A 25938-nucleotide genomic window follows, 5' to 3' on the forward strand; every position below is an offset into this window, starting at 1 on the left:
AGAACCTACTATTTTTAAAAAGCACTAGTTTCACTTCAGTGGCGTTTCCTCTCTCACAGCTCGCTGTTCCTATTCCGCCGTCGTTGCTGAGGGGGAGCCGTGAGGGAGCCGCGCCCCCCCCCCCCCCTCAGGGCGGGCGGGCGCCCCCCCGCCCCCCGCGCTTGGCCCCCCTCACGGCGGGCGGCTCCTTCCCTTCCCCTCGCGTCACGCCGCGCTGGCGGACAAAAGGCGGCGGAACGGGGAGGGGGGGGCGGGGCGGCCCCGTACGGCCGCGCCGCGCCGTGCCGAAGCGGCCGTTGCCGCCAAAGCCCATCGCGCGCCGTGAGGGCGGGGCGAGCCGCGCGCCTGCGCGCTGGCGCTGCGCCCTGTTCTGCGCCGCGCCGCGCAGCCCGGCGGCGCCCCGCCCCTTTCCGGCGGGGGCGGGGGCGGAGCCGCGCGCGGGCCCTCGACCCGCGCGTCGCGCCTCCGGCCTGAGCGCGGCCCCCCCCAAGATGGAGGGCTGGCGAGGAGGTGAGGTCGCGGCGGCCGCCGCGGGGGTTGGGGCCGGGGCCGCGGCCGCTCGGAGCGCCTCTCCCGAGCCTTCCCCCCCTCCTCCTTCTCCTCCTCCTTCTCCTCGCGCTGGGCGGGCCGAGAGGGAGGGCGAAGGGAGGCCGCCCGGCCGCCCTCGGGGACGGGAGATCCGCCGCCGCTCCCGCACCCCCCCTTCGCCGCGGGGCGCCGTTAAGACGGTTTCCCCCCCCCCCAACACCTCAGCAGGGCCCGGCGGAGGCGGGGGGGGGGGTGGGGGCCTTGCCCGGCGCCTTGGCGGGCTCTGCCCGGTGCGGCGGAGGGCTGGGCGTGGGGGCGGGGAGGGGGCCGGTGCCTGAGGTAAATCCGGCGGGGAGGGTAGGAGAGGCGCCGGGGAGCGGCGGCGGCGTCCGCCGCCCCCTCGGCCCCTCCCCAAACTTTTGGCGTTGCGCCGCGGAGGCGGCCTGCTGCCGGGGCGGCGGCGGCGGGGCCCGGGGGGAAGGGGGGAGCCGCCCCGCGCCCCGGCGGGAGCCGGCGCAGGAGAGCGCCGCCGCGGCCGGTAGCCTCGGCCCCGGCTCTAGACTTCCCCTAACCGCCCTCCGCCAGCGGTGCTTCCCGCGCGGGTCGGCCCTGCTCCGCAGCCGCTCGGTAGCCCAGCGTCCCTTTAAACCTTCCTCACCGGCGAGGCATCGGCGATCCTTCTCGAAGAGCGCTTCGGGTCTGTCTTTCTCATCCAGTCACCATGGTTGCATCGCGGATGCTCGGTCCCCTTGGCTAACTGCGCCTATCTGGCGGTCTCGCGAAAGAATGAAAGCTTCTTTGTAACCGTAGTGCAGTGCTGGGATTCTTCATAGGAAGATTACTTAATTCTTAGTATAGCTTTTCACTTGCGAAAGGCTGCTGCTGCAGCATCTGCCCTCTAAAAGGTTTTGTTGCTACTAATAAATATACCTCCTCTTATATGGAATGAAGGTTCAGGCAGGGAATCACTGGCCTGTTTCACTTTACGCACTACAGTAGGATTAAGTTTGGCTTTCTGAAACACTATAGTTGTACAAAAGACTCATGGACTGCTATTGCGAATGATAATCTGGGGACTTTGGGATAAGGCGAACAATCAAGTGCATAATGATTTCAATTTAGCCGAGACATTAAATAGGATTCTTTACCAATTTTCTTATTGTAGCTTGGTATGTGCCATGTCTAGCTTCACTTGAGACCCTCCAAGAATTATGTAGGAAGGAAAATCTCAGATGTAAATCCATTGGAATCACCAACAGGAATCTAAAGAGTTATGAGGTGGAATATTTGTGTGACTACAAGGTAGACGAGGTAAGAGAAATCCAGACCAATTTGATCACTCTTTCAGCTGAAGTTTGGAAGCAAGCAAAAGGTAGTTTTGCTGCTATTATAAAGTAGTAGGCTGTGAGGACAAAGCTTTTGCTGACATCAAACAAAATATCTTTTAAACTTTGCACTGTAAACAGAAAGTGGTATATGTACCGCTTTCACTATGTTGAAGGAAGGTCTATTTCAGAAATGATGGAGATATTGGAATAAAAAACGTTACACCCTTGTGTATCCAGAGGTAAAGGAAAATGTTGATGTCTTTAGGTTGTAGCTTGGTATGTATCACGATGCTTCTCCTCTGTTTGCAGGCAACACTCTATTTTTCTGTTGAATACTGTTGTTCTTTGAAGAGTCAGGGCCATGTGCTGCAACTGGATTTGTATGGCTTGATCTTGCCAGTGAAATTCAGTTTCAGGATTTGGCCTTGTTACAGTTACTGCAGTTATTCGGTCTCTCTTTAAAAGTACAAAATGTATGCTTGTTGATCATAAATACAAAATTAAGTGTTTTGAATAGCTTGCTCCTTAGGTTGATGGCTGATATAACAAGTAGTGGGTTGGGGTTTTTTGAGATTTGCTGGGTAAGTTTAGAATTTTTTTTTTCTGTATGTGATGTCACTGTATTCTGCTTGTGCATACAAGATACACAATTTACATGACTGTTTTAACAAACTGGCCTCCTGCTGGTGTAGCATTAGTGATTTGAGTTCTTCTTTCCAGCTGTGTATTTCTTTGCCCCTAGAGGTGATACGCAGAGTATGCAAAGTTGTGCTATCAGTTAACTTGCAAATGGAAAACTTGGTTTTCTTTTACCTTTCTCCCCAATCCTAACTATTATGGGGACATCAAGACCTTCTTCACTGTATGCCATTACTTAACTCCAGTGACTCTTTTGTATTTATCTGTATACTCTGTGATGCTAGATTTCAGTAAACTGTCTGAAATGTGGCTAAATCTGTATCTGTTTCTGTATTTCAAGGGCACAGAATACTATCTTGTGAAATGGAAAGGATGGCCGGAATCTTCAAATACTTGGGAACCTTTGAAAAATCTGAAATGCCCATTGCTTCTTCAAAACTTTCTCAGTGACAAGAATGAATATTTATCTCGGGTAAAAGAAGGCAAAGCACTGAAAGTGAAAAACCATGTTAAAGCTTTGAAACCTGCAGTTGCAGATTACATTGTAAAGAAGGCTAAGCAAAGAATAGCTCTGCAGAGATGGAAAGAAGAACTCAACAGGAAAAAGAATCATAAAGGAATGATTCTTGTAGAAAACACTGTGGATCTTGAAGGCCCTCCTTTAGACTTCTACTACATTAATGAGTATAAACCTGCTCCAGGAATAAATGTAATAAATGGAATAACAACTGGCTGTGAATGCTCTGACTGCCCTGCTGAGAAATGCTGTCCAAAGGAGGCTGGATTTCTTTTGGCTTACAATAAACGAAAGAAGTTGAAAATCCAGCCCGGCTTGCCAATTTATGAATGCAATTCATATTGTAGGTGTGGTCCTGACTGCCCTAATAGGATAGTACAGAAAGGTACACCATATTCTCTGTGCATCTTCAGAACTAACAATGGCCGTGGTTGGGGAGTAAAAACCCTCCAGAAAATTAAAACCAACAGTTTTGTGATGGAGTATGTTGGCGAGGTATGTATTTATCTCGTATGGATAAATAATTATAATAGAAGAAATAGGAATATAGGTTAATAAGCTTTCTCACCATTCTGACACTTCTTGGCTTTTGCTATATAACAGCTAAGTATACTATTGAGTTCAGGAATACACTAAACAGACATTCAAGTTGGCAGTAAAATTATATCGTGTTGCTCAAGACCTTCTCCATTCCAGAGCAATTGTAAAAGGTTGAACATGAAGAGAATACTGTTGCTGAAGGATTATTTTAGCTATGGGCCCTGACAGTATTTCTAAAGACAAATCCTTTTCTTTCATGTCAGTCATTCTTTATCCTTCCTGATCATCAACTTTGATTATTACAGCTTTTGCTTCCAGGGCCCTTTTGATACTGAACACGCTTCCCAGGCGCAGTTGTTTTCAAATCCCCCACCCAGTCTATCAGACCATTCTTCTGTTTTGTGTGAGCTTTTAAAATAGTAATTCCAAACATGTTTGTTACTTTTGACAAACATCAAGAGCAATACTTAAAATGTGGACATTAGAAGTAAAGTTCTGTTTGAAATTGTATGAGATTAAGTAAACAAACTATTCTTGATTTTTGTACTGCACTGTGTTTCTGGTTCAACATCTGCTCTGCTTCAGGGCTCTTACATCAGAAGGTCCTGGCAGCCTTTCTGATCCCATCTATTGTATTTCTGCCACATAATCTGCCTTGCTAGTAAGGCCAGTCCAAATAATTTCTTTTGTCTCTTCTTACTATATTTATTATCATCTTTACTACACTTTCTGAATGTTTCCTGTCCCAAACCTTCTGCCGTGTCATGTTCATACCCTTTTTATAAAATCTTGCAAACAGACAAGAGATCAGTTACTCAAAATATCTCCACTGACAATTTAATGCAGAAACATGGTTAAGTTATTTTACTGCTCAAAGCAAAGAATGTATATTTACCCTTGCACCTGAATGTACTGATTCCCTACAGCCAAATAAGTTCTTAAATCTTGTTTGTCTGAAGATTTCTCTTTTTGTGAAATTCTGTTACGTTTCATGTCTGTTTTGCTGCCAAGTTGGGATTTCTTTGCTGAGTCTGCACAGCAGAATACGCTTGAAGTAACAGGCTGCGGATGAAGTCACTTGAGCTGTTGCTTCTGTCAAAAGTGACTATAGTTGTTTTGCTCCTTTGGGGAGCTTCTAGTTTTCTCCCTTGTGCTCGTATTTACTGGCCTTATTGCGTAGATCCAGCTTTGCACAGTGCTTGCATCTGTCCAAGTTGTCGTGAAATCAGAAAATCCACAGGGGCATTAAGGCCTTCCATTGCAGTAACAAATAGCAGGGAGAGATGCTTCTAGGAAGAGAAGAGTACAGGATGATAGATGTGACTCGGTTGTAAAGACTGATACGTGTTGTATCTTCATCTGTACAAAGGGAGAGAGAGGGATGAAACTTCTTTTTTGAAGTAATAAGGCTTTTGGGGTCTAAATGAAAAATTACGTGGATGGAAACTGAAGTTTAGTAGAAATAATTGATTGTACCTGTCATCAGCAAACACTTAAGAGACAGTGATGGTATTTTTTTCCTGAGACAAGGTAGTACTGCGCATCAACCACAGGCAAATTACATCCAAAAAAGTCTTAGTCACTAATTAGTTTAAATAGCTGTATTCGTGCATTCTTTATTCATTGTAGACAGAATGCTGTCTTAACATCAAAACAGTGAATGTGCTGGGGTTTTGTTACTGAGTAAGTGTAAGCTTTTTCTAACTTAATTGTGATTTTGTTGTTTGTTTTAATTAAGTAATAGTTAATAATATGACACAGTTTTTTTTCTTTTTTTTTTCTTTTTTTTTTCTTTTTTTTTTCTTTTTTAGGTGATCACAAGTGAGGAAGCAGAGAGACGAGGCCAGCTGTATGACAACCAGGGAAATACATACTTGTTTGATTTGGACTATGACTCAGATGAATTTACAGTAGATGCAGCTCGATATGGAAATGTGTCCCACTTTGTGAATCACAGTGTAAGACCTTGTTTTGTATACTAAGAACTTGGGGAATTATTCAGATTGCACCAGAAACATCTTCACCTATTATAGATATTTTCTTATATAATCACAGTTCTTTCTGGAGTCATTTGTTTCATGCCAACACAGTTCAGTTAGTTAAATAATATAATAGAATAAGTAGACTGGAATACTTGCCCTTTATTCAGAGTAAGACTACTCATTACAAAAATGTGCAAATGACAGGCTACCTGAACTGGACATATGGTAGGACTGAGATTGTCACTGAATTTCCAGCACATCAGGTGCTGGTTCTAGACAACCGAAAGGGTTTTCTTTTCCAGTGACTAAAAGACCTGATGTATGAAAAATATTTAATAAAATCAGTAAAGAGGCAAAGATGATAGGAACTGTTGGATTCTTTGTGGCTAGGTGGCGTGGGGATTATTAAATGTCATCCTTCAAAACTTGGTAGAGGAAAGAACAAAATTTTCTACCCTTTCTTTGCTGTTCCTCTCCTGTAGATACCATTTTCCCCCCTCACTACCAAATCTAAATTTGGCAGAGAACTTGGAAGTAAATTTTAAACAGGATATTTTTGTAGTGTTTTATTTCCATTCAACTGAAATACTAAGACAAAAGGCTGAACTGCATTTATAAAGTGAATTATAATAACTCTTAGTTCAGGAATGATTTATTTCCTACTGATTTAGTGTTTGTGAGGAATACAATTGATGTTCAACAAATATAGTAAATTCATGTATTTTCTTTGTATTTGTGAGCTGCTGACATCATTTGTCTTTTGTGTAGGCTTGTTAGGCAGAAGACTGAGGAAGAGTTTTAGATTATGCCGATTGTTCTTCACTTTTGCGAGTTGGACCAAAGTAGTCTTGTGTCTGAGCGTAAATTTAAAAGTCAAGTTTCATGCCTGACTTTCTAATATGGGATATTTTGCGTTCTTGAAGAGCGAAAGAAGGAATGCTTAGAGTTTTACAGACTGTCTCATTGACTCCTGACTTCTGACACTTAATCTAGAAGAAGTGATAAAGTAATGTTTAGTCTTGCTTAGTGTGCTTGACCCCCTCCGCCCTGCCCATAGCAGATAATTCAGAAGCTGAGCAGATTAGCAATTAAAAATAGAAATTTACCCATAGTATCAAAATATTATTTCTGGCCTGGAAGCAACTCTTAAACCTAAACACAAGCATGGTGAATATATGTGATGTGAAAATAGGTCATCTACCTGTTCTTTCACCTTTAATTCTTTCGTGCGTTTTGTTAGTAAAACTTAACTTCTGAGTGTAGCTTAAATTGCTTTAAGTTTGGTCATCTTTTTTGCCATATTTTGAAGTTACATTTTTTTTAAATAGGCTGTTGCACATTAATACAGCCTACATACTGCGTAAAGGTTAATTCTTAAAAGAAGTCTACTTGAAGATACAAATGTTCTGTTAATGCTGTTTACAAGAATGTAATTCATTGATTTTAGGAGATAACTTGATTTCAAACTTCTGTCACTGAGAGAATAACCAGTGCTTCCTTTCCTGTGACCATTGTTTATTTGCACAAAAAGCACATTGTTTATTTACACTGCTTTCCTGCATATCTGAAGTGTTTATTTTTTTAATCGAAACTACATTAATTTTTGCCTTACAGTGTGATCCAAATCTTCAGGTCTTTAATGTGTTTATTGATAACCTTGATCTGCGTCTTCCTCGGATAGCACTGTTTTCTACGAGAACCATCAAAGCTGGAGAAGAGCTAACCTTTGATTATCAGATGAAGGGTCTGTAGATCTTTAAAACTCTTTTTTGTGTGGGAGGCATGGTTTACTAGCTGATTTTGTTGCAGCCTGATTGCAGTATATTAAGTCAGGCACTGCATCTCACTAATACAGCTATGCGGATTCTAGAGCAGAAATTGTCTCATTGACTTGTAGCGCAGACAGAGCAAACAAAAGATTTTGTGTGTTCCCTGCCTCTGGTATATTATGTCCTTCAGCATTCCTAGTTCAGAGGAAGAGATTGTGGTTGGAAACTCTCAACTAGGCAGCTTATTTGGAAGATTTGTCACAAGGATGCTCAAAAGAATGGTTAGAACAAAAACACGTTTGGATACCATCTGAAGAAACTCTCCCTTATTTAAACTGGCATTTTAGGTGGACTACTTTCTAAGTAATCTCCTTAGATGCAACTGCTGGTGACAGTAACAGAGAAAACAATGGCATGGTCTAAGGTGCATCGTAGGTTTGTGTTTGTATTCTAGTGTTTGTGGGCCTCAGCTGTGTTGTAGGTCCCATGGTGCAGAAGTTAGGAAGGAGGAGGGAAGGTCCAAAGTCTGTAATTGTTTTGCTGAGTTGAATATGTTGATCGTTATGCAGAGAATTCAGGAAATAAATTTCTTCGTAAAATGTTACTAGCTCTTTGATAGTTCATCCTGCATTCAGGATTCCCTTCATTCTTTTCCAATATTAAATAAAATTCTGAAGTCTTGCTAACAATGATTTTCTTTGTGTCAAACTTTGCTGTTGTGGCTAAGTGATTGCACGCAATATATTGCATGCCTAGCAGTTTATTTTGCATGAAAATACTGACAAATTGATCATATTTAAATCTCTCCTTAAAACTTTTTTGTAGTATCTGTGACACTAATGTTCAAGGCAGGCTGAAGGCCCAAGTTCTTTGAGCTTTTGATTCTGATACATATGCTAGGTGTTGTATAAGTAAGTAGTTGTAACATTAATGTCAATAGGATTTGTGTTTAGCTTCACACGCAATTCTTTGAAGAACCAGGGCGGTAGAAAGCCTTTGCCTGTCTTGGATACATTGCACAGTTTCAGTTGTGTGTTTTGTTTGTTTTTTAAGCTTCCTTATTTGCATTTGTCTGTGTCACAGGTTCAATAGATCTGACTTCAGACTCTACTGATGGTCTCAGCCCCTCGAGAAAGAGGATCAGAACTGTCTGTAAATGCGGAGCTGTGTGTTGCAGAGGCTATCTCAACTGAGTTCTGGTATCCAAAGTCACAAATACATTGTTCTCTTTTAAGTGGATTTTAAGAAGACTGTTCTCTTGCGCATATTTTAGAGTATTTTTACATCTAATATAAACAAGTACAATGAAAACAAGGCATTACATTTGTATTTGAAATGGCACTGGCCAAAGAAAGAGATCTAGTGTTACAGGCAAATATGAAACCGATAACATGGATTAAAAGTTGATTTTTTTTTTTCCTAGCACTGTTATTTAGGAAGCAGTAAAATGTATGCTAAGAGAACTCTTTAAGATGTACCTTGATTTGAATATTGAGTGTGAGCTTACAGCCCTAAGCCTTTTAGGAGCTGATTTCAGTGGGATGAAGGGATGTTATATACTTTGTGTACCTTGAAAAGAGAAGACTGAAGGCATTGTATTTAAGTCCTAAATCATATCTAACGGTCCTCTTGCTGTTTTTTTTGCTGTTTAAAAGAAAAGCTTCAAGAGATTAGCAATAACATTTATGGCACCATGGTAAAGGATTAAGGAAAGCCCTCAGACTTTGTCTAGATGAAGGTTCACAGGAATAAAGATTTTAAAATGTCCATGGAACTCCACAGAAGTTAAAGTCATTGGCATTAGCAGATTCTGGATGTAAGATCAGAGTCGCAAAACAAACATTTTTAGTCGATATTACTTTATTTAGAAGTTTAACAAATAGAAATTTTAAATTCTTATGTTCTAATTTTTAGTTAGGATGCTATGGAAGGTCTGCAGTTCTACAGAGAATTTGTAAATATCAGATCATTGGTAGCAACATATGCTGTTTGTTTTCATTGTAGAAATTTGGCAGTCATTGCTGAAACAAATTACTGGTTACAATTTGGAAATAGATAACAAAAGAATAGGGAAAGCTGCCCCGTTGTTTAACAAAGCTGATACAGTACAGAGATTTACTCGGTTATCTGTTTAGGTACAGAAATATCCTGGGAAATGATTTGTATTCACAACTGTTTTTGATTAAGTTTTTACATACTGTGACTTTTTTTATCTAGTGACAGATTTTTAAGATATTAGGCCTCTTTTTTCTTGTTGCAAAAATGTTAACTTCAGTGAAGTTAGACTAGGGGTGAGTTTACCTACTTGTTGTAGACATTTGTAAGATGTTTTTGAATGTAAAGGCTGAGAAATACACTTTGCTTCGGCTGCTTGAATCTTTTTTTTCTGATCATCTTAAAGTTGTGTTGATTTATTGATAATGTATGCTAAGTTTTGCTTGGCTTCAAAAACACCGGAGAGCAGTTGAGTTGGGTTATGAGTAGAGTTACAGCCATGGTCCATACTCCAGGGATGATTTAAGTGCTTTACGCTCACGGATTAAAAGCTTGTAAAACTTGCATACCACTTACAAATCATGTAAATGTTGATAGGTCAGGCAGAAAAATGTTGCTCCGTAAATGGATGCTAGCTATGTATCATAGGTCAGCTAGTTACCTTTATAAGGTACACAGCTGTTGGCTCAGGTGAATGAAGTCAAGTACCCAGCATATAACAATTTACTTTAATTTGTTAGAAAATGCCTTAAATTCTATGTTAATTACTAGCACTCCAATAAGAGTGTTTAAAAGGATAATACAGGTTGGTTGTTGATTAAGAAGCACAGCTGCATTTGCACTGAAGATCTGGCTCTTTGGCAGAAAGTGAAATTTTCTATGCTACTAGACAAAATCAGTTTCACAGTTGGGATGAAGAGTGAGGCCACTGGAAGTACTTTGTAAGTTTTGTAATCTACAGAGAGATACACCTTGAAATAGATACTCTATATTGTTTAATGAATAGGCGAAAGCTTGCCTAGATTTAAAGGTATCCGACGTTACCAGGCTTGCCTGTATCCACACTTGGATAAATGCTGAATCTAAACAATTTTTATCATATCATGTCTCTAACAATCTTTTATAAAGCTTAAGTGGACTGTGGAGCTTTAATGTTAATAAACTCTAGACAAACTTACATCATTTGGAATCATTAGGTTTTCTCTTGCATGTAGCCCGATTCAGCGATGCATTCCACGTGGATGGAATCTGTGATCTCCAGCTCCTTAATCTGTTGCAGGTCTGCAGCCTTTCCTGTTGGTTTAGGATTGCAAGAGTGGCTGTGGCAAGAAGCAGATTCCTTGCCAAATCAGTTTCTCTGGCCTCTCCTGGACAAGATGACGTAGGGGTGATTTGACTCTCTTCTTTTGTTTATGCCCACACCCAGTTTGACTTAATCACAAGTAAATGTGTTTTAAAAGACAGTTTTACTAGTTGTACTTGAGTTTAATGTCTGCCTTTTCTCAAGGCAGTATATGTTATCACCAGCATTGAAATAACACTGCTGTTCTTTAAGGGTATGTATGTTACCTCTTTGTGTGACAAATAAAGGACCTTTAACTTAGACTGTGGGAGGTAACAGTATTTTGTATTTATTTGAAGTAAACCCATGGATCCAGTTTCTAATTTAGAACCTTAAACAGTATTTTATATTTACAGTGCATTTCAGTTTGCCATCTGTGAATTAGCTAAATGGGACACTGTCACTTTTAAAACTCCTTTTGCTGTTTTCATGAGTTCAGGGGAAAAATTGCCAAATTGGAAAAGAGAAAAAGCTATTTTCAATTTCTTAAGGAGCCTAAACCAGCCTAGCTTCTGCCTGTGGTCTGTTAGCTTCATCATGGCCACCAGTTCAGCTGTGTAAATGCACATCTTAGCGACTGGTAACCTGTGATCTGTCCTCTGGCTGGTTTTTTTTAGGTAGCAGAACTAATGCTACAAGATCATCTGTAAGAAAAGCTATTATGTATTTATTTAATCTCAAAGTTAAGTCAATCTTTTGGTTATTTCTAATATATGTTTAGGACTGTGTACGTTAGAATATACAGTTTGTAAGCTCAGGAACATTTTCTTTTCATATTGTGTGATCTCTAGTATTGCTATCTTCCTATAGTTTTTGATAAAATAAATTAAATTTAGTTTTTCTTCTGTTGTTGTCATTCTTAAAAATCTGTCAATTAACTGTAGATGAAGCAGTAGAATTTACTTTAAAACTGCACCATTACTACATTCCTGTACCCAAGTTCTGTAGCACTATAAAGCCTGTAGTTTAGCAAATGGCATGAGCAAGTCATGTGTTTCCTATTCAGTTTATGCTAGTAAGAACTGGTATAAATTTTCATTGATTTGTCTAAAGCAGACTGGGTTCTGTTAAATTGAACCACTCTGCAAACTTAGCCCTAAACTTAAATGTATTATAAAGCTAAGGAAACAAGCCAACAGAAAATATTCTGTTCTGTATGTCCTTATGCATCAGAGGTAGTTACAACAGCAATTACAATCACTTAAGCCTGCTTAAAAAAAACCAAAAAAAACCCAAACCTATTGATAGGTTCAAATTGTGATTTTAAAAAAAGTCTGAGAACCCAGGAAAAGAGTGGGCAAGGTGTGACAATGGAAGAACAGGTGGACTTGAATATCCTTGAAATCGTACATAAATGATAGCAATTTTTCATCTCTCTCTTGTTTTTCTGATACTGTTCCCAGTAGCAGAATGCTGGCTGGTTCAACATTAACGTTTCACAAAAGATGGTATAAAAACTAAAATGTACACAGAGAAAAGCTGTAATACCAAAAGTCTTTTTAATTCTTTGAGACTTAAGACCTCATAGGTGGGAAATGTCATGGATTTTTAGAGATGACTTCTGTTGTTTCGGTATTGTCACAGCTACCAGAACTTAACAAAAATCTGAAGTTACATTTTCACTTTAGAAGGTGGGAGCTTTGCAAAAAGTTGGTTATCAAGGCAAAGGTGGATGGAGAATCTGTTGTTTTGATACAAAAAAAGAAAATCTTAACCTGGTTTAGTTCAATGAAGTCAATGGAATGTTGCAGAGGAGGCAAAACTGGGTAACATTAGAGATCGTTAAGTAACATAGCAGAACCTGTCTAGGATAACATGTTAACTTATGTTACTATGACTTAACCTCCTAAACAGGCTACTTGTGGTAGCTTTTGAACCAAAATCCCATAGGATTTTATTTTTTAATAGTTTCAAAAGACAATTTGGAACAAATGAAAACACCAAGGAACTGATGACAAGTTCTTTACAACAAGTCAGATTTTAAATCATAGACATTGATTCATTGTATCTTGTTAAACTGTTAAATTGAGTGACAACACCTGCTCAGATTAGAGACACTGCTTGAAAAGAATGATTAAAAAAAAAAAAAAAAACTTTGCTCAGTAATTCTCTGTTCTGCTGTTGTTTATTAAAAAAGTGAAAACTCAGATCTCATACAGTTGAAGTGTAACTACTATATTTGCATGATCATTCATGAAAGGGAGCACATTCTTTCCCACAGTTAAAAATATTTTATTAAAGCTTGAGATCACACGCGTCTGTATCAAAGGCAAACTCTTAGAGTTTATAATTTAAAAAGGAAAAAAACCCACTAAATTTCATTTAGTGTTCCAGTCTTCGTTTTGTCTGGTCTAATTTCTATCCACTTATGCTCCTAGAGAACTGAACTGTATGAGGTAGAAGGCTTTTATAGTCCCTTTTAGGAATACTTTCTTTTTGATATTTCATGGAAGGGGGGAAAAAAAAGTTAGGCTGCAACTGTCTATTTATGATAATAATATATGTTTGAAGAATTGCACAGATTACTGTGCAAGAAAATACTTAGCACTAAAGATAAGAATATTTGGGGGGGTTAAAGAACAAATTACAGTATTTATTTTCATGATGTAATCACTTAAACCTGTTTTCAGAAGAGATTTTTTCATTCAGTATGTTTTCACCTGCTGCTAGCTTCCTATATAAACTGCGCAGTTTATCTGGCTGAGGTAGTTCAGCATCAGGAGTCAATGGAATTTCAAAGTCAGAAGAGCTCTGAGAGTCTTTCTTCAGTTCTAGATCAGGAGTCCTGGAACTGTCACTTACTTCAAATAGCACATCTTGAATTTGAGCACTGCCAGTTTCTGCATCTTCCTCACAGTCTTTGCTTTTCAAGTCATGGACAACATCATACGCAGAAGATCTGTTTTGCCCCACTGGCTTCCACCTACTGTTTTCAGTCTGATTATCTTTGGTGGTTTCATGTGATACAGAAACTCCTGTTCTGCTCCCACCTTTGTTGAAGCAGCTGAAGTCAAAGGCATTTCTCTCCTGCGAGGTAATGAGTACTGTGTCCATTTGGCTATCCCAGCCCTGGCTCCCCTGCTCTGATATGTGCGTTGACTGAGAAGAATTTTGGGAGGAGATGTGTGTTGAGTCACTTACTCCTTCTGAATCGCTGAAGAGTGACTGGGACCCACCAGCATCTGCTGAAGATGGAAAGTTGTCCTCGTTTTCAGAGCTTTCATCTGTTCTGTTACACTTAAAAAACGCATCCCAGCGGGGTAAGTGTGCATTAGGCTCCTGTTGGTCACCAGTTACCCCAGAGGTCAAGTCTGAGTGTTTTTTTCCACTGGAATTTGATGCAGATGTGGCATCTGAGCCATGGGAAAGAACTTCAACTGTATTTTCTTCAGGTTCTTCATCATCATCTTCATCGTCGTCGTCGTTTGATTCTTCACAGTCCATGAAGTCTACCTTGTGAGAGGTATATGTTGTGGTTGCTTCGTAACTTTCTGTGTTCTCATTGGTTCCTTCTGCATTTTCACATGGTGTCTTAAACGGCCTGCTCTCTGCCTGCTGTTTTGGAATCTTAGGCCTTACAGAAGTTAGTTCTGTATCAAAGAGATCATCTTCATCTGTCAAGAAGAGAATCAAATCAATCACACTAAGAACACTTATTCCAAATATTTTAGCAGAGATCTGAGAACAGTGTTTTTGTAATGAAAATTCTTTTAGTAAAGAAAGGAAAGAGTTAATCCGGATGCAGGCTTAGCAGGACATTACCAAGTTTACCATACAAAAGATCACTTTTAGTAGCGTTCGCCTTGACTTGTCTAGTATAGAGCCTTACAAGGGAAGCTGCTAGCTGTCACCTTCCATATAAGCCACAGCAATTAGCTCTACCATTTTGGTTTGTATTACTCAATGTTGTAGGTACCTGTCAGAGCCTTCTTCATTGATCAGAGGCATAACTGAGTTCTGAAAGTTTTAGCATTCTACTGGAGCAGATATACTGATAAAGAGAATCCTTATACATAATGACCTTCAGGATCATCTTGATTATTCAGTAATTATTTGTAGGATCATACCCTAAACAGGGATTTAATAAATGAGTTTCAGATACTGTTTAAAGAAAGTGGGTTGCGTATTAGCAAAATAAAGGGTTTCTTTTGTCTACACTACCCATCACAATGTGGACCGTTACTGGTATTAGGAGACACCTTTAATCAAAGCAGTAATGGAGTCTCTGGAGGTGTCAAATGACTAGGGAGTTCTTGTTACTGAAAGAGCTCACCTCATTTCTTCCCTGTTTTGAATAAAGGTTGACTCAAACAGAGCAAACAGTCAGATGGAGCAGTTTTAAGCTGACAAGGCAGACATCCCTGCCTCTGGCCTTTATATGAATGGTGCAGATCAGATGTAGCCCTGGTAGACAGTGATGTAGCTTAACTTAATCAGACCTCTGTCATGTTGTGCCTGGACTACATCAGCCTCACATACCTGGCACTTCAGGAACAGCTGCAGAGAATGCAGCAGGCCTGAAGTTGCCTTCTGTTTCCCGAGTAGCTTTCCAGAGGCTGCAGAATTTATTTACCATTGTAGATGAAAACAAAGAAAAAGCTACTAGGTGCTAAAAAGCCAATTTTTATGGATAATGAAGTAGAACAATTCCACTGGCATACCACTCTGTCCCCCCCCCCACACACACACACATGTTACGTGATACAGAAAAGGTCAGTCCTGTTAGGAACAACTTTACTAGGGATGGTCTAGGACTGTGGAATGGAGTTGCTCTAGAAGCTTAAAGGGATATCAGGCTTTAAGATCACAAACCTGTTAAACTCCAAGGCAGACATAAGGAGGCCAGTGTCTATTGTGTACTTTCCTTACTGTGCTATTGAAAGTCACTCAGAAACCATAGTGCTAATGATGAAAGAGGCCCTCAAGGGCGAGAAAGCCCACATAGAACAATTTGTACCACCTTGTACTTGTCAGAGTAGTAGTTAGGGGGGCAGTAATAAAGACTGCATTCACTGTAAGTTGACAGCGTAGTTGCAGTTCGCTACTAAGCAAACCGTATGAGTTAACACTGGGATTATTTTTAAAGCAAAACATGTCATCAGGCCCAGCCACCTCAGAACAGCCACAGATGACTTCAGGGTGAGTCTGCTACTGTTTCAGGTTTTATCTGAATTAAAAGTTCACTTTTACGCAATTAGTCCATCATCCTCATGAAAAGTGTTGATTTCATTTATATTTCTCCTTTCTAACAGTATTTCTTCTGTTGTTTTGTACACAGACATACTAGTGAGCACCGCTGCTTTTGGCATGTGTTTACAAGGGGTGGCTTGCCTGCTCTGCTTAGTCTCAGGACATTCAGTTAAGGCACAGTGGCACCAGAAAGTTCATGAAAGGTTTGGTCACAAAACCTGGCTCTTAAAGAACTTTTACCTGTGTCAGATAAGTCTGTTTTGTGGACTCTCTTCAGTGTTCCTAAGGGCTTGTATTTGGGTTCCATGTTTCTTCTGTATGATCTGCATAATGGCTTTAATCTGAGAAGAATATGAAAGTCAGGATTTAGAGCTCAGTAGATACATTTTCAGGAACAAAAGTAAAACTTTTAACTTGATCCAGGTACATTGCTTCACGCCTTTCATAAGCACTGCAGCAAGCTGCAAATTTGCAGCTCTGCTGCAAATGCAGCAAGAACTGGGTAAAAGCTCTTACTTCTTTGCTGACTTTAGCCCGTTTAAAGGCCGTAATCTGTCATTTATCTTAAAGCAAGCACTGTTTCAAAACTGTCTTTCAGTCCCTTGCTTGGAGGAGACAAGATGACAGGGATCCAAGTATTTGGTTTTAATCAACAATAGTGAAGTTCTTCTTTTCTTATTAAGAAAAAAATAAAAAAAGAAGCAAAGAGTCAAGTCCTCATTTTGTTTGGGCCCTGTGTGAGCACTACTCTTCTGCCAACCTCTGTAGCAGGACAAGGGTGCAGGCCTTTGTGATAAGATACCAGGGTGCTTGTACAGAGGCTAGGAGTTCAAGTCCCCAGAGAAACTCCATTTAAGAGAAGCTTCCCAGAGGTAGCAATGACATATCAGCAGGTCACAGAATAAAGAAAATAGGATACATGTTCAGATACTACCAAAGTATAATTATCAGAAAAGCATCTATACATGTGTGTGGAAGAGAAACTCTCAGACTTAGCACAACATACAAATGCTCTTCAGAAAGCTGAAGTTTGCAGAAGGACTGAATATAGAAAGAATAGGACTGAATGAATTAGCAGAAGAAAAGTAAACTGAAAAGCATGGGCCTGCTTGAGAGACTGAGACTCAGGAGAGAAGTTGTCTTGACAATAACAGAGGTTAGATCACCTCCATTCACCAGCCAGCTGCTACTTACAGTTCAATAACTTGGTCTTCTCTCAGACCCACTGGCAATACATTGGGATACACGTTCACAGGACAGATATAGCTCAAGAAATCCTTAATCTAAATTGAAGAAAAGGAGAAACAGTTTAACAAATTAAACCAACAGTTAATAATTCCACTAATGGCAGCACAGATCAAAGCACAGAATGAGTACTCCAGATGTCTCATGTAAAGACCAATACAAGCCATGAGCCAAACGCTATCAGAATGACTAGCTTTGTAATAAGAGAACAGGTCAGAAAAGGATGCTGAGTACTCAATCTCACCTAACTGCCCCGTGGCAATATCAACTACACAGACCAGCAATACCTTTGAAAGAAAAGATAAGACAAACCTATAATGGTGACTCCAACACATTCCTAGGGAATATGATCCAGTCTTTGCTACTGTAGATCTTTTCCCTAACATTAGATTGGCATTTTTCTTACTGGACTAGTCACTAGTTCTACAGATTGGAGTATTCCCTTCCTCTTTGTTCTAGACCTATATAATCAAAGACTTTTTTCAAGTCTCCCTTCAGGCCTCTATAAAAAGACCGTATCACAAAACACGTCACTTGCCCAAGCCTTCCTTGTTTTCACTGTTGTCTTTTGGATGCTCTCCAGACCACAAATTTCTTCAAGAACTGTGTCCAGTTTTTGGCACTCCAGTCCAAATGAGGCTTTATCAATGCTGCAAGTTGAAAATACTTGGATGTTTGCAGACTCTACTCCTATCTATACACACCAGTAGGACCCATCCAATTTTTGCACGAGGAGGTATAACTCTCTTACTCACAATATCCTATAGCCCCCATATTCTGACAGCAGTGCTGCCATATGGTAGGTACTACTTAGGACTTCCATTAAAAATGCTGCAAGGCAAGGCAGAAGAAATCAAAATCATTAACTGGGTATCTTAACAGCAAAAGCATCTTCCTAGGGTGCTGAATAGTGTCCATTTTGTATGTGCAATGCTTTGTGACAGGCTGATTGTTAGCTCTGATCCACTTTCATTTCAGCTTAAGTTTCAAATGAGAGAGAAGTGTTTTAACAACTGGATCAAGTCATATTAAATGAAGGTGTGTGATCCTGGAGAGGGTGTTGCAATGATCCATTTAATTTAGTCTTCAATGCGGAAAGAGGAGTAACAGTGGCTGCTAAGATGCAGAATATTCTACTGGAATACGTGGGCACAGGAGAGAGGTCAAACCAACCCAAAACTGAGTCACAGCAGGTAAACAAAGTAATGAAAGCCTAAACTCCAAGCTTTACAAGTATACTGCAGTTACACAGTGTTCTAACATACAAAGGCAGTCAAACAACTGTAGCAGTAACCTATACTTCCAGCAAAGAGAACAAGCAAAATAGGTTTGTAATCCTGCCTTACCTTAACATGTTCTGCTGTAGCTATATTAAAACATTGCCAGTTTTGGGACATCCCTGTCTTCAGCATCCAGAACTTCCTATTCCCTTATGTCTCATTACTGAAAAGTCATGTCACTCACTCCAAAGTGATCAGAACTACTTTAAATTTTTTGTTTGTCAGTGTCTGCTCAGTAATATAGGTTTACAAACCTCGCTGTATGAAGAGTGAAAAGAGAAACAAGCTCTGTATGAACTCTCCCCAGTCCTAAAAAAAGGAGGAGACACAAAATTAGGTAATCTGTCTTCATGCTCAGTTAATAGGCAAGTACAGACTACTCTTAGATAGTCCATTCTGAGTCTCAGTTACAACAAATTGAGGCAAGATTCACACCTGAAATAACAGGTTTCCACATGGCCCAAATGCTCACCTCACTATTACACTTGTTTTTTTGGTCCTTTCTCCAAACCACATAGTGGACGGTTTGATGCTAATTATGTGCAAGGGAGTTCCATTTTGGGAAGTCACTCCACATGGCAGTCTGTTCCCTCGAAAATAATAATCATCCTGTCAAACGAAAAAGGAAAACCAGTGCAATCCTAACCTTTTTTCCTTCTTTTTTGGTCAGAAATTAAGCACCATATCAAGCCAGACTAATTTTTCATCCATCTTCTAACTCTTTTGGAACATCACGTCTTTGCTGATGCCTCTTGCTTCCATAGTGTAGCTGACAAAGCAAATCAATCATCAAGAGCTGCATCCCTGTGTGCCACCTCCAGTTCTACCTGTGCTCCTCCACATTGAAGCATTCAGCTTCATAAGTGTCCTGGGAAGGGAAGGCCATAAGCTACCAGCACACTATCTGCATGGCTGCAGGAAGCATCACACAGGCTGCTTTAGATGCACTTTGACCTATCTAATCTGCTTTTCATCATCTCACTTCATATTACAATAACATTTTCAAGTTTCAAATACAATTATTTCTAACATCAGCAGGTATCTTTTTTAAAAAAAAAAAAAAACTGTAGCCCACTAAAATTGTCACTCTCTTTTGCATAAGCCACCATTTGGCCTAAGTCTCTTTGAGCAGAAAGGGGCTCTAGGAACAACAGCACTGGAATATTAGCATCTACAACCAGTCTTTCATAGCAGAGGCTTTGCAAAACAATACTCACCCGAGGATGTCGACAGGCATGAATTTGAGTGTTTCGATCTGTAGTAACATGGTAGAGGATTTCTGGCATATTTTTGAACATGTCAAGTTTGTTCACATGCACCTAGAAAAAAGCAATGTTTATTCTTAAATAGCTGTGTTTGCCCAATTGCAGCTAGAGTAACTATAGAGATGTGGTTTTGCCCTCAACAAATATTGGCAAACATTTAAACAATTACTGCTCAGCCCAACTAGAGAAGTGTTAACCAAAGGTGTCTTTGATATTTATAACAAGCAGAACATACCTCCTATGCTACAGAAGGATAAATAATAAAACACAGTCAAAAGTTATCTGCTAATTATTAATGTCACTTGTAAATGAGAAGACTTTTCTCATGGCTTCCAAGACATAAGGGAAAGAGATAAACACTGAGCTTGAAAAATGGGGCTTAATTAACTTCTGCCTACAGAACAACTAGTTCTGTACCAACTAGTTAACTCATTCTAGAATACAACTGTAGCTTTTTAAGAATAGTTAATGAAAGTGTACACACCTTTCACATACAACAGTCCTCTGAACAGGCATTTCCAGCTCAATGACTGGACACAATCATTATTTTATTTTATTTAAATTATTTTTATAATATATAAGATAATATATAAAATATATCATTTATCATTTATTATTTCTGTTTTAAAGTAACAATTATGCAAGTGTTACCTTGATTCCAAGTTCCTCGCTGAGGTTTGTGAATAAATATTCATATCCATAGGCAGCTTTGCAATTCAGCCACACAACATGATAGCGACTCAGCATGGTCCAGCTTCGTACTAACTCTAAGATCCCATTTAAACACTCCTCCTAAAAGGATTAGAAAGCATTGTGAATTTGTTGTTGAAGATACTTCTACAGTGCTGGGATTCAGTAATGTAAAATGGCATTGCGTTCAAGATTTACCTAACAAAAGGTTGGATAATTACGAACGGCTTTAGGAGATTTCCTCTCACAGCTGATTTAGACTTACCCTGCTTGGTATATGATGAAATTTGGGATCACAAAAAGTGGTGTCCAAATACACACTCTGGATGTCTCTTACTCTGAAAGAGAGAAACGTAATGTCAGAGCAAGCAGTGTATCACAGCACTAAGCTATATCTCTTCCTCTGTCTTCAAAAGGAGAGAATTCTTCCTCTTTATCTACACAGAGCAAGTCAAAAGGGGCTTGTAACTGCAGTATCACCTTAACTGCCAATTTATTTAGTCCACAATGAAAAATGAGGAAGAAGATGACATTATACCCAAATTCTCCATGCCTGCTTGATCTTTTTAAATTGATCTTTGAGTCTTTCTAAATCCCATCAACAGCCAAAACCTCACCAGAATGTGAATTAAAATGTAGACATTTTTCTGATACCTGGTCCCTGAATGCAGAAGCTCCATTCTGGCTGCTTCTCCTTTTGCAAGCCTGAAATCCCCTGTATACAGCACAGTGCCATTTTCACCTTGAAACAAAAACCTACAAACAGAAATGCTCTAGTCAAACTCAACAACATAAAACATCAACTGTCAGGTGTGAGTTTGTTACTTTACTTAGAGAAGTCTATTTGAATAGCAGATTTCAGAGAAAGTACATGACAGTAGAAATGCTGGGCTCAATTTTGTCCTAGAGTAATTTCAGATAAACGCAATGATTAAGACACAGTACATCTGGGATGTGACCTGTCTTCAACTCTGACCAGCCTACACATAAAAACCTCACAGGTTCTGTGAGGGCAGCCCCACTATTGCAGCCAAGGGAGTTTAACAGGCATCTGTACCATGAAGCTGGACAACTGTCATACTTAAGAATGGGAGAGGTTACTTTTAACCACAGGTTTGCAGGTCATTTTTAAGTACAGCTGCAGTCAAGAAAATTGCTACTCAAAGGCATGGGGAATGGTAACCTGCCCCACCAGGGTAACAAATAACTTCTGTCTGGACAGATCCCAGATAGCACAGTGGTTTTCCAACACTGACCAAAGCTGGCGGATGCTACCACATTTCTAAAAACTAAGTTCACTAGCTTTTTCTAGTTAGAAAAAAACTGTACTTATTGAGGACGTTATAGGACAGATTTCCCAGCAGAGACACTTGGAGCGTTGAAAGGACGTACATAACTGATCCTGGGCAGTGACCAGCTGGTAGAAGTGTCACCTCTATATCTTCTTTCTGGAAGAGATGGGTTAGCATTATTTTCACACTGTAATGAGCACTGCTGGTACTTTCACCGAAAAAGTCAGAGCAGTGCATTACTCCCCACAGCCTCCTGTGGCATTTAGCATTGCTTCTGGAGGGAAGAGACGGTCTCTTCACATTCCAGCAAGTGCTGAAGATCAGCGACCAGCCTGTCATCCCAGCAGAGCTGACTAAATTTTGTATGGTGCTCACAAATGCCATTCAACCAGAAGACAGTCCTATTTCCCCATTTCCTGGATGAACAAGCATCACAGAAAAATCTTGGAATACATTTTGCCTGAAGATGCTCTACAGGACAAAGTCTTGCACTTAAATCTTGTTAAGATAAGCCAGGAAATAAACAGGTGAAAAAATCACAAGAGAAACAGGCAAGCAGATCACTAATAGAGCAGAAAAATGTAACCAAAAAAAAAAAAAACCCCGTGATCATAAGAAAAACAGAGTGAGGAAGACAAGGAATTCCTGTGACTATACACACTGGAGAAAAGAAGAGGGAAACATATATAAGTTCTGTTTCCCATGCTCTTTTTAAACACTATTATTGTCCATTAAAAATATATGAATATTGTTTGTAACTGATTACCTCACCAGATGTTTCATCTACTAAAGAAATCTGAGTGGGAGTTTCAATTTCCAAAGCAACCTGTAACAAAGTGAATAAATGCATCACAAGATGTACTGAACATTTTGTTTCATATTTACGGCTATATATTCACTACACAGACATCTTTAGCACCCACTGTGGCTAATGCTAAGCCTGTAAAATTAAGCCCATTTCCCTCTAGTAAGTTATGCATTTCCATTGAAAAAAAGTTGGTATCTAAAAATGAAATGGAAAAACCCCGATTAAGGTGTACATGCCTAAAAAAGACAAGCACTGGACCTTAACACAGCTCAGGTTGGCTTTCTCTGGCTGGATCACATACCTTATTTTTGGAAGAGCGCAGAGCCTAAGATACTCCATTCCCAGAGCAAACCAATGGATTTGCTAGGACAGGTCTCTGTGCTGCTACAGCACAACTTGCCCTCACTGTTCCCAATTACTTCTGCAAGCTTGTGGCCTCTGCTTCTGTTAATGACAAGTCACATGCAGCAGAAACTTCTGGGGTTTTTTGTTTTTTTTTCTTGTTTGTTTTGTTTTTTTAGAAAAGCTATAGACAGTGATTAATCCCCTGTTTTGCTTCATCCTCTACTAAAATCCAGAGACCTTGAACATAGATGCTTTGTGGCCCTCTGCAAGGTTAATGCTGCTCAGCAGGCTCCTCTCTCACCCTCACCCACCCTTTTCTCTTTCTTTCAGCCAATATTTATATGCAATTTTCCTGCCAAAAAAAGCTAAAGTGGAAGGAAAGACTCCTGTCATCACCCTTCTAGCTGTAACCTCTAGCTTCTCATCTGAGCAGTCTGGGGTTTGCCTGCATTAGATGGATTCACAAGACACCACATCCCAAATTTCTGTGCAGCTCTAAGCATTCCTTTCAGCTGGTACATACACAAGCCTGTAACATTTGGCATCTCTGCCAGAAACCACAACATCAGTCAGCCAACTATCAAATTCCTTCCTTGCTCCAAAACAGATACACATGTCAAAAAGCATTTTATACTAAGAATTCAAATGGATAGCAAGAGTCCTTTTTTAAAAAAATCAATACTAGTTCTATCACCTGCATTTTTTCTTGAACCTGAATGAACTCACGAGGCTGATCTTAATTCCACATGCTCAATGTGCTCTTAAGTGTACCTCCACCTTGGATGGTACCTTGAGAAACTTTGCGGTCTCTTCCCAGATAAAGAGTTTCTCAAACAAGAACTCCAGGACTAACACTGCCTACCTTTACTGCCCATACAAACTCCTACTACACATACCCTCTCAAGGGGCCTCTTCTTCTAGGTCAATCTTAAAAGATACTGGAAGCAAAGCTTCAAAAAAGGAAAAAAAAAAAAAAAAAAAAAGAAATTCCACCCTTTATGCTCCCTAGGAGCATAACACATTCCTAATGATTGCTCAGAGACCTTTTTACAGAGCCCAGGATCACATTAATTCCCCTAAATCATGAAATCTTTCAGTCTCTAAAGGCTTCATATGCAGCCAGTTACCTTCTTCCTCATCTGCCTTCACAATTAAACTAGGACCTCATATGGACAAGTGCCCTACTTCTCTTTCTTTGTACCCAGACTTACCATGTGTGTAACCACCTCCCAGCTCCCCCTCGTATGAGTTTCTTTGGACACAGAGCTTAAGACCCACCATTACAACCTCTTTAAGGAGACTCCAGGCTGTAACTCCCCAAAGAAAACAAGTTTCTGCTTGCCAGAAGTCTTTCTTGAGCTTCCATTTGGCTAGAAGGATTTAAGCCTTGTCTGGGGATACGGAAAAAACCTTACATCATCTGATTAAGTACATACTCAAGATGTGAAAAGACTCACACTTAATGTCAAATCTGCAACTACAAAGGGAGGAGATAACCAACCACAAGTCACACCTACACAATGTGACCACTGATCACTTGAAATTTGGCTCCAAACAGTGGAAATCAAGTAGAGCAATTGGGTTCTTTAATAATTTCACATCACCAAAACATTTTCATGTTAGAGATAATCTATTTTCCAAAAAGCACAAGGCAAATAATATTACTGGAAGATTATACTCCCCAAGTAATACAGGACTTTAAATGAAGCAAAGGAGAAGTGAAATAACGACAAGAGCAAAAAGATATGAGCAAGGTAAGGAAATGAAGGAGCAACAGTAATGAATCAGGGCAGAGTTATACAGATATAGGATATGTGAAGCTCAAGTTGAGAGGAGGATTAATTTTGTAGAAGGAAAAGTAAGACTAGATGGTAAACGAGTACACCAACCTCACATAGCACACAGCAAGGGAAGACATACTATTGTCTGAATTTAACCTCTGAAACACCATGTCAATACCAGCAGCAACACTGAAACATTTCTGAGGAGGGGAATGTTTCCTCCTCTCTAGAACCATGACTTGGGAAGTTTTAATTAAAAAAAAAAAAAAAAAACTTACAATGCGATTCTCCCAAAATTTGTATTTTGAGCTAGTCAACAGCAATTCCTTAGTTACTGGTGAGCAATATAAGTTAACTTTCAAGCTGTGAGAAGACAAGAAAACAGATGAGTATTTTTTAGAGTAGCGGCAGAGAACAACCAGTAGTGGGGAGCAATCAGTACCTGTACTCCAGACCCTCTCTCATCAGAAGAAACCTGCAGGACACAAAGTCTGCAGGGACTGTTTCGCCCCAACCTGAAGCCTTGAAGGTCAAGGTGAGTTGCTCCACTATCTGCAGACTTCTCTTCGACACAGCAGATCCAAAAACTTACCTATGTGTACCCATGCATGTATAGTTTTGTACAGAAATTAATAAAGCATGCGATAGGTCATGTGCACACACATCTTTGCTCATTTTTGTGCCCTTCAGGGGTGCATGTTTTCCCTGGTGCAGGTGTTTGGGAGAGGATGGCTGAAGCTCCTGCCTTTGCACGGCGTGCAAGGAGGTCGGATGAGCAGAGATACTCCCTGCTCACATTTGAGAAAATCCAACATCTACTCTAGCAAATTAAACAGTGCCTAGAAAACACCCAGGCACTGAATTTCCTGCGGAGTTGGCAGACCATTCCCGAGGGCGCTTTCGGTCCGTGCCAACTGGGAACTCGTGGTTCACGAGCGGGATCGCCCCACGGAGCAGCCCCGACGGACATCAGCACGCAGACGCCTGTTTCAAAGACCAGGAAAGTCCGAGCCCGGACGCCGCGACCGCGTGAATATTCACCAGAACGCCTCCCCCGCCCCGGTACCTGCACTCCAGCCGCCTCCGCAGCGCGGGCGCCCGCAGCCCCCTCATGTGATCTAGGAGGGAAGCGACACGGCCGTTACGCCGCGCTGCCCCCCGCCGCGGCGGGCGGGCGGGCGCGCGGTCGCCATGGCGACGGGCGGGGCTCACCCTTGTGGCAGTGCGAGAGGAAGTAGGCGCGCGCGCGCAGGTTGTGGTGGTCGAAGCGGTCGATGGACACCCAGGGGTACTCGCGAACGCGGCCGCCGAACCGGCTCATGGCGCCGCCGCCGCTGCCGCGACGCTCCCACTGGCCCCGCCTCCTCCGCCCGCAGCCAATCGCAGGGCGCCCCCTCCCATG

General features: G+C 40.8%; 2 protein-coding genes across 9 annotated transcripts; one reads left to right on the plus strand and one right to left on the minus strand.

Annotated features, from left to right (window-relative positions):
* Nucleotides 1–400: 400 nt before the first annotated feature.
* On the plus strand, nucleotides 401–11481 carry SUV39H2 (SUV39H2 histone lysine methyltransferase). Its single transcript, XM_026119307.2, has 6 exons — nucleotides 401–510; nucleotides 1694–1839; nucleotides 2836–3507; nucleotides 5364–5510; nucleotides 7149–7278; nucleotides 8387–11481. The coding sequence occupies exons 1-6, from the start codon at nucleotides 492–494 to the stop codon at nucleotides 8494–8496; spliced, it is 1224 nt and encodes a 407-aa protein (XP_025975092.1). The 5' UTR covers nucleotides 401–491; the 3' UTR covers nucleotides 8497–11481.
* Nucleotides 11482–12746: 1265 nt separating this feature from the next.
* On the minus strand, nucleotides 12747–25910 carry DCLRE1C (DNA cross-link repair 1C). Of its 8 annotated transcripts, none has more exons than XM_026119304.2 (14): nucleotides 25749–25910; nucleotides 25603–25654; nucleotides 24815–24899; nucleotides 22369–22428; nucleotides 21703–21758; nucleotides 20965–21066; nucleotides 20576–20648; nucleotides 20272–20412; nucleotides 19573–19674; nucleotides 18828–18964; nucleotides 18610–18664; nucleotides 17025–17113; nucleotides 16071–16171; nucleotides 12747–14254 (listed from the first exon to the last, which is right to left on the minus strand). In XM_026119304.2, the coding sequence occupies exons 1-14, from the start codon at nucleotides 25855–25857 to the stop codon at nucleotides 13251–13253; spliced, it is 2166 nt and encodes a 721-aa protein (XP_025975089.2). In that variant the 5' UTR covers nucleotides 25858–25910; the 3' UTR covers nucleotides 12747–13250. The 8 variants fall into 8 exon arrangements, with proteins under 8 accessions (XP_025975089.2, XP_064360904.1, XP_064360931.1 ...); XM_064504834.1 differs by having other exon boundaries at nucleotides 21640–21758; XM_064504861.1 differs by lacking the exon at nucleotides 24815–24899 and having other exon boundaries at nucleotides 21640–21758; nucleotides 25749–25775.
* Nucleotides 25911–25938: the final 28 nt, after the last annotated feature.

Source organism: Dromaius novaehollandiae, chromosome 1 (assembly GCF_036370855.1).
Source record: "Dromaius novaehollandiae isolate bDroNov1 chromosome 1, bDroNov1.hap1, whole genome shotgun sequence".
NCBI classification, from domain to species: domain Eukaryota; kingdom Metazoa; phylum Chordata; class Aves; order Casuariiformes; family Dromaiidae; genus Dromaius; species Dromaius novaehollandiae.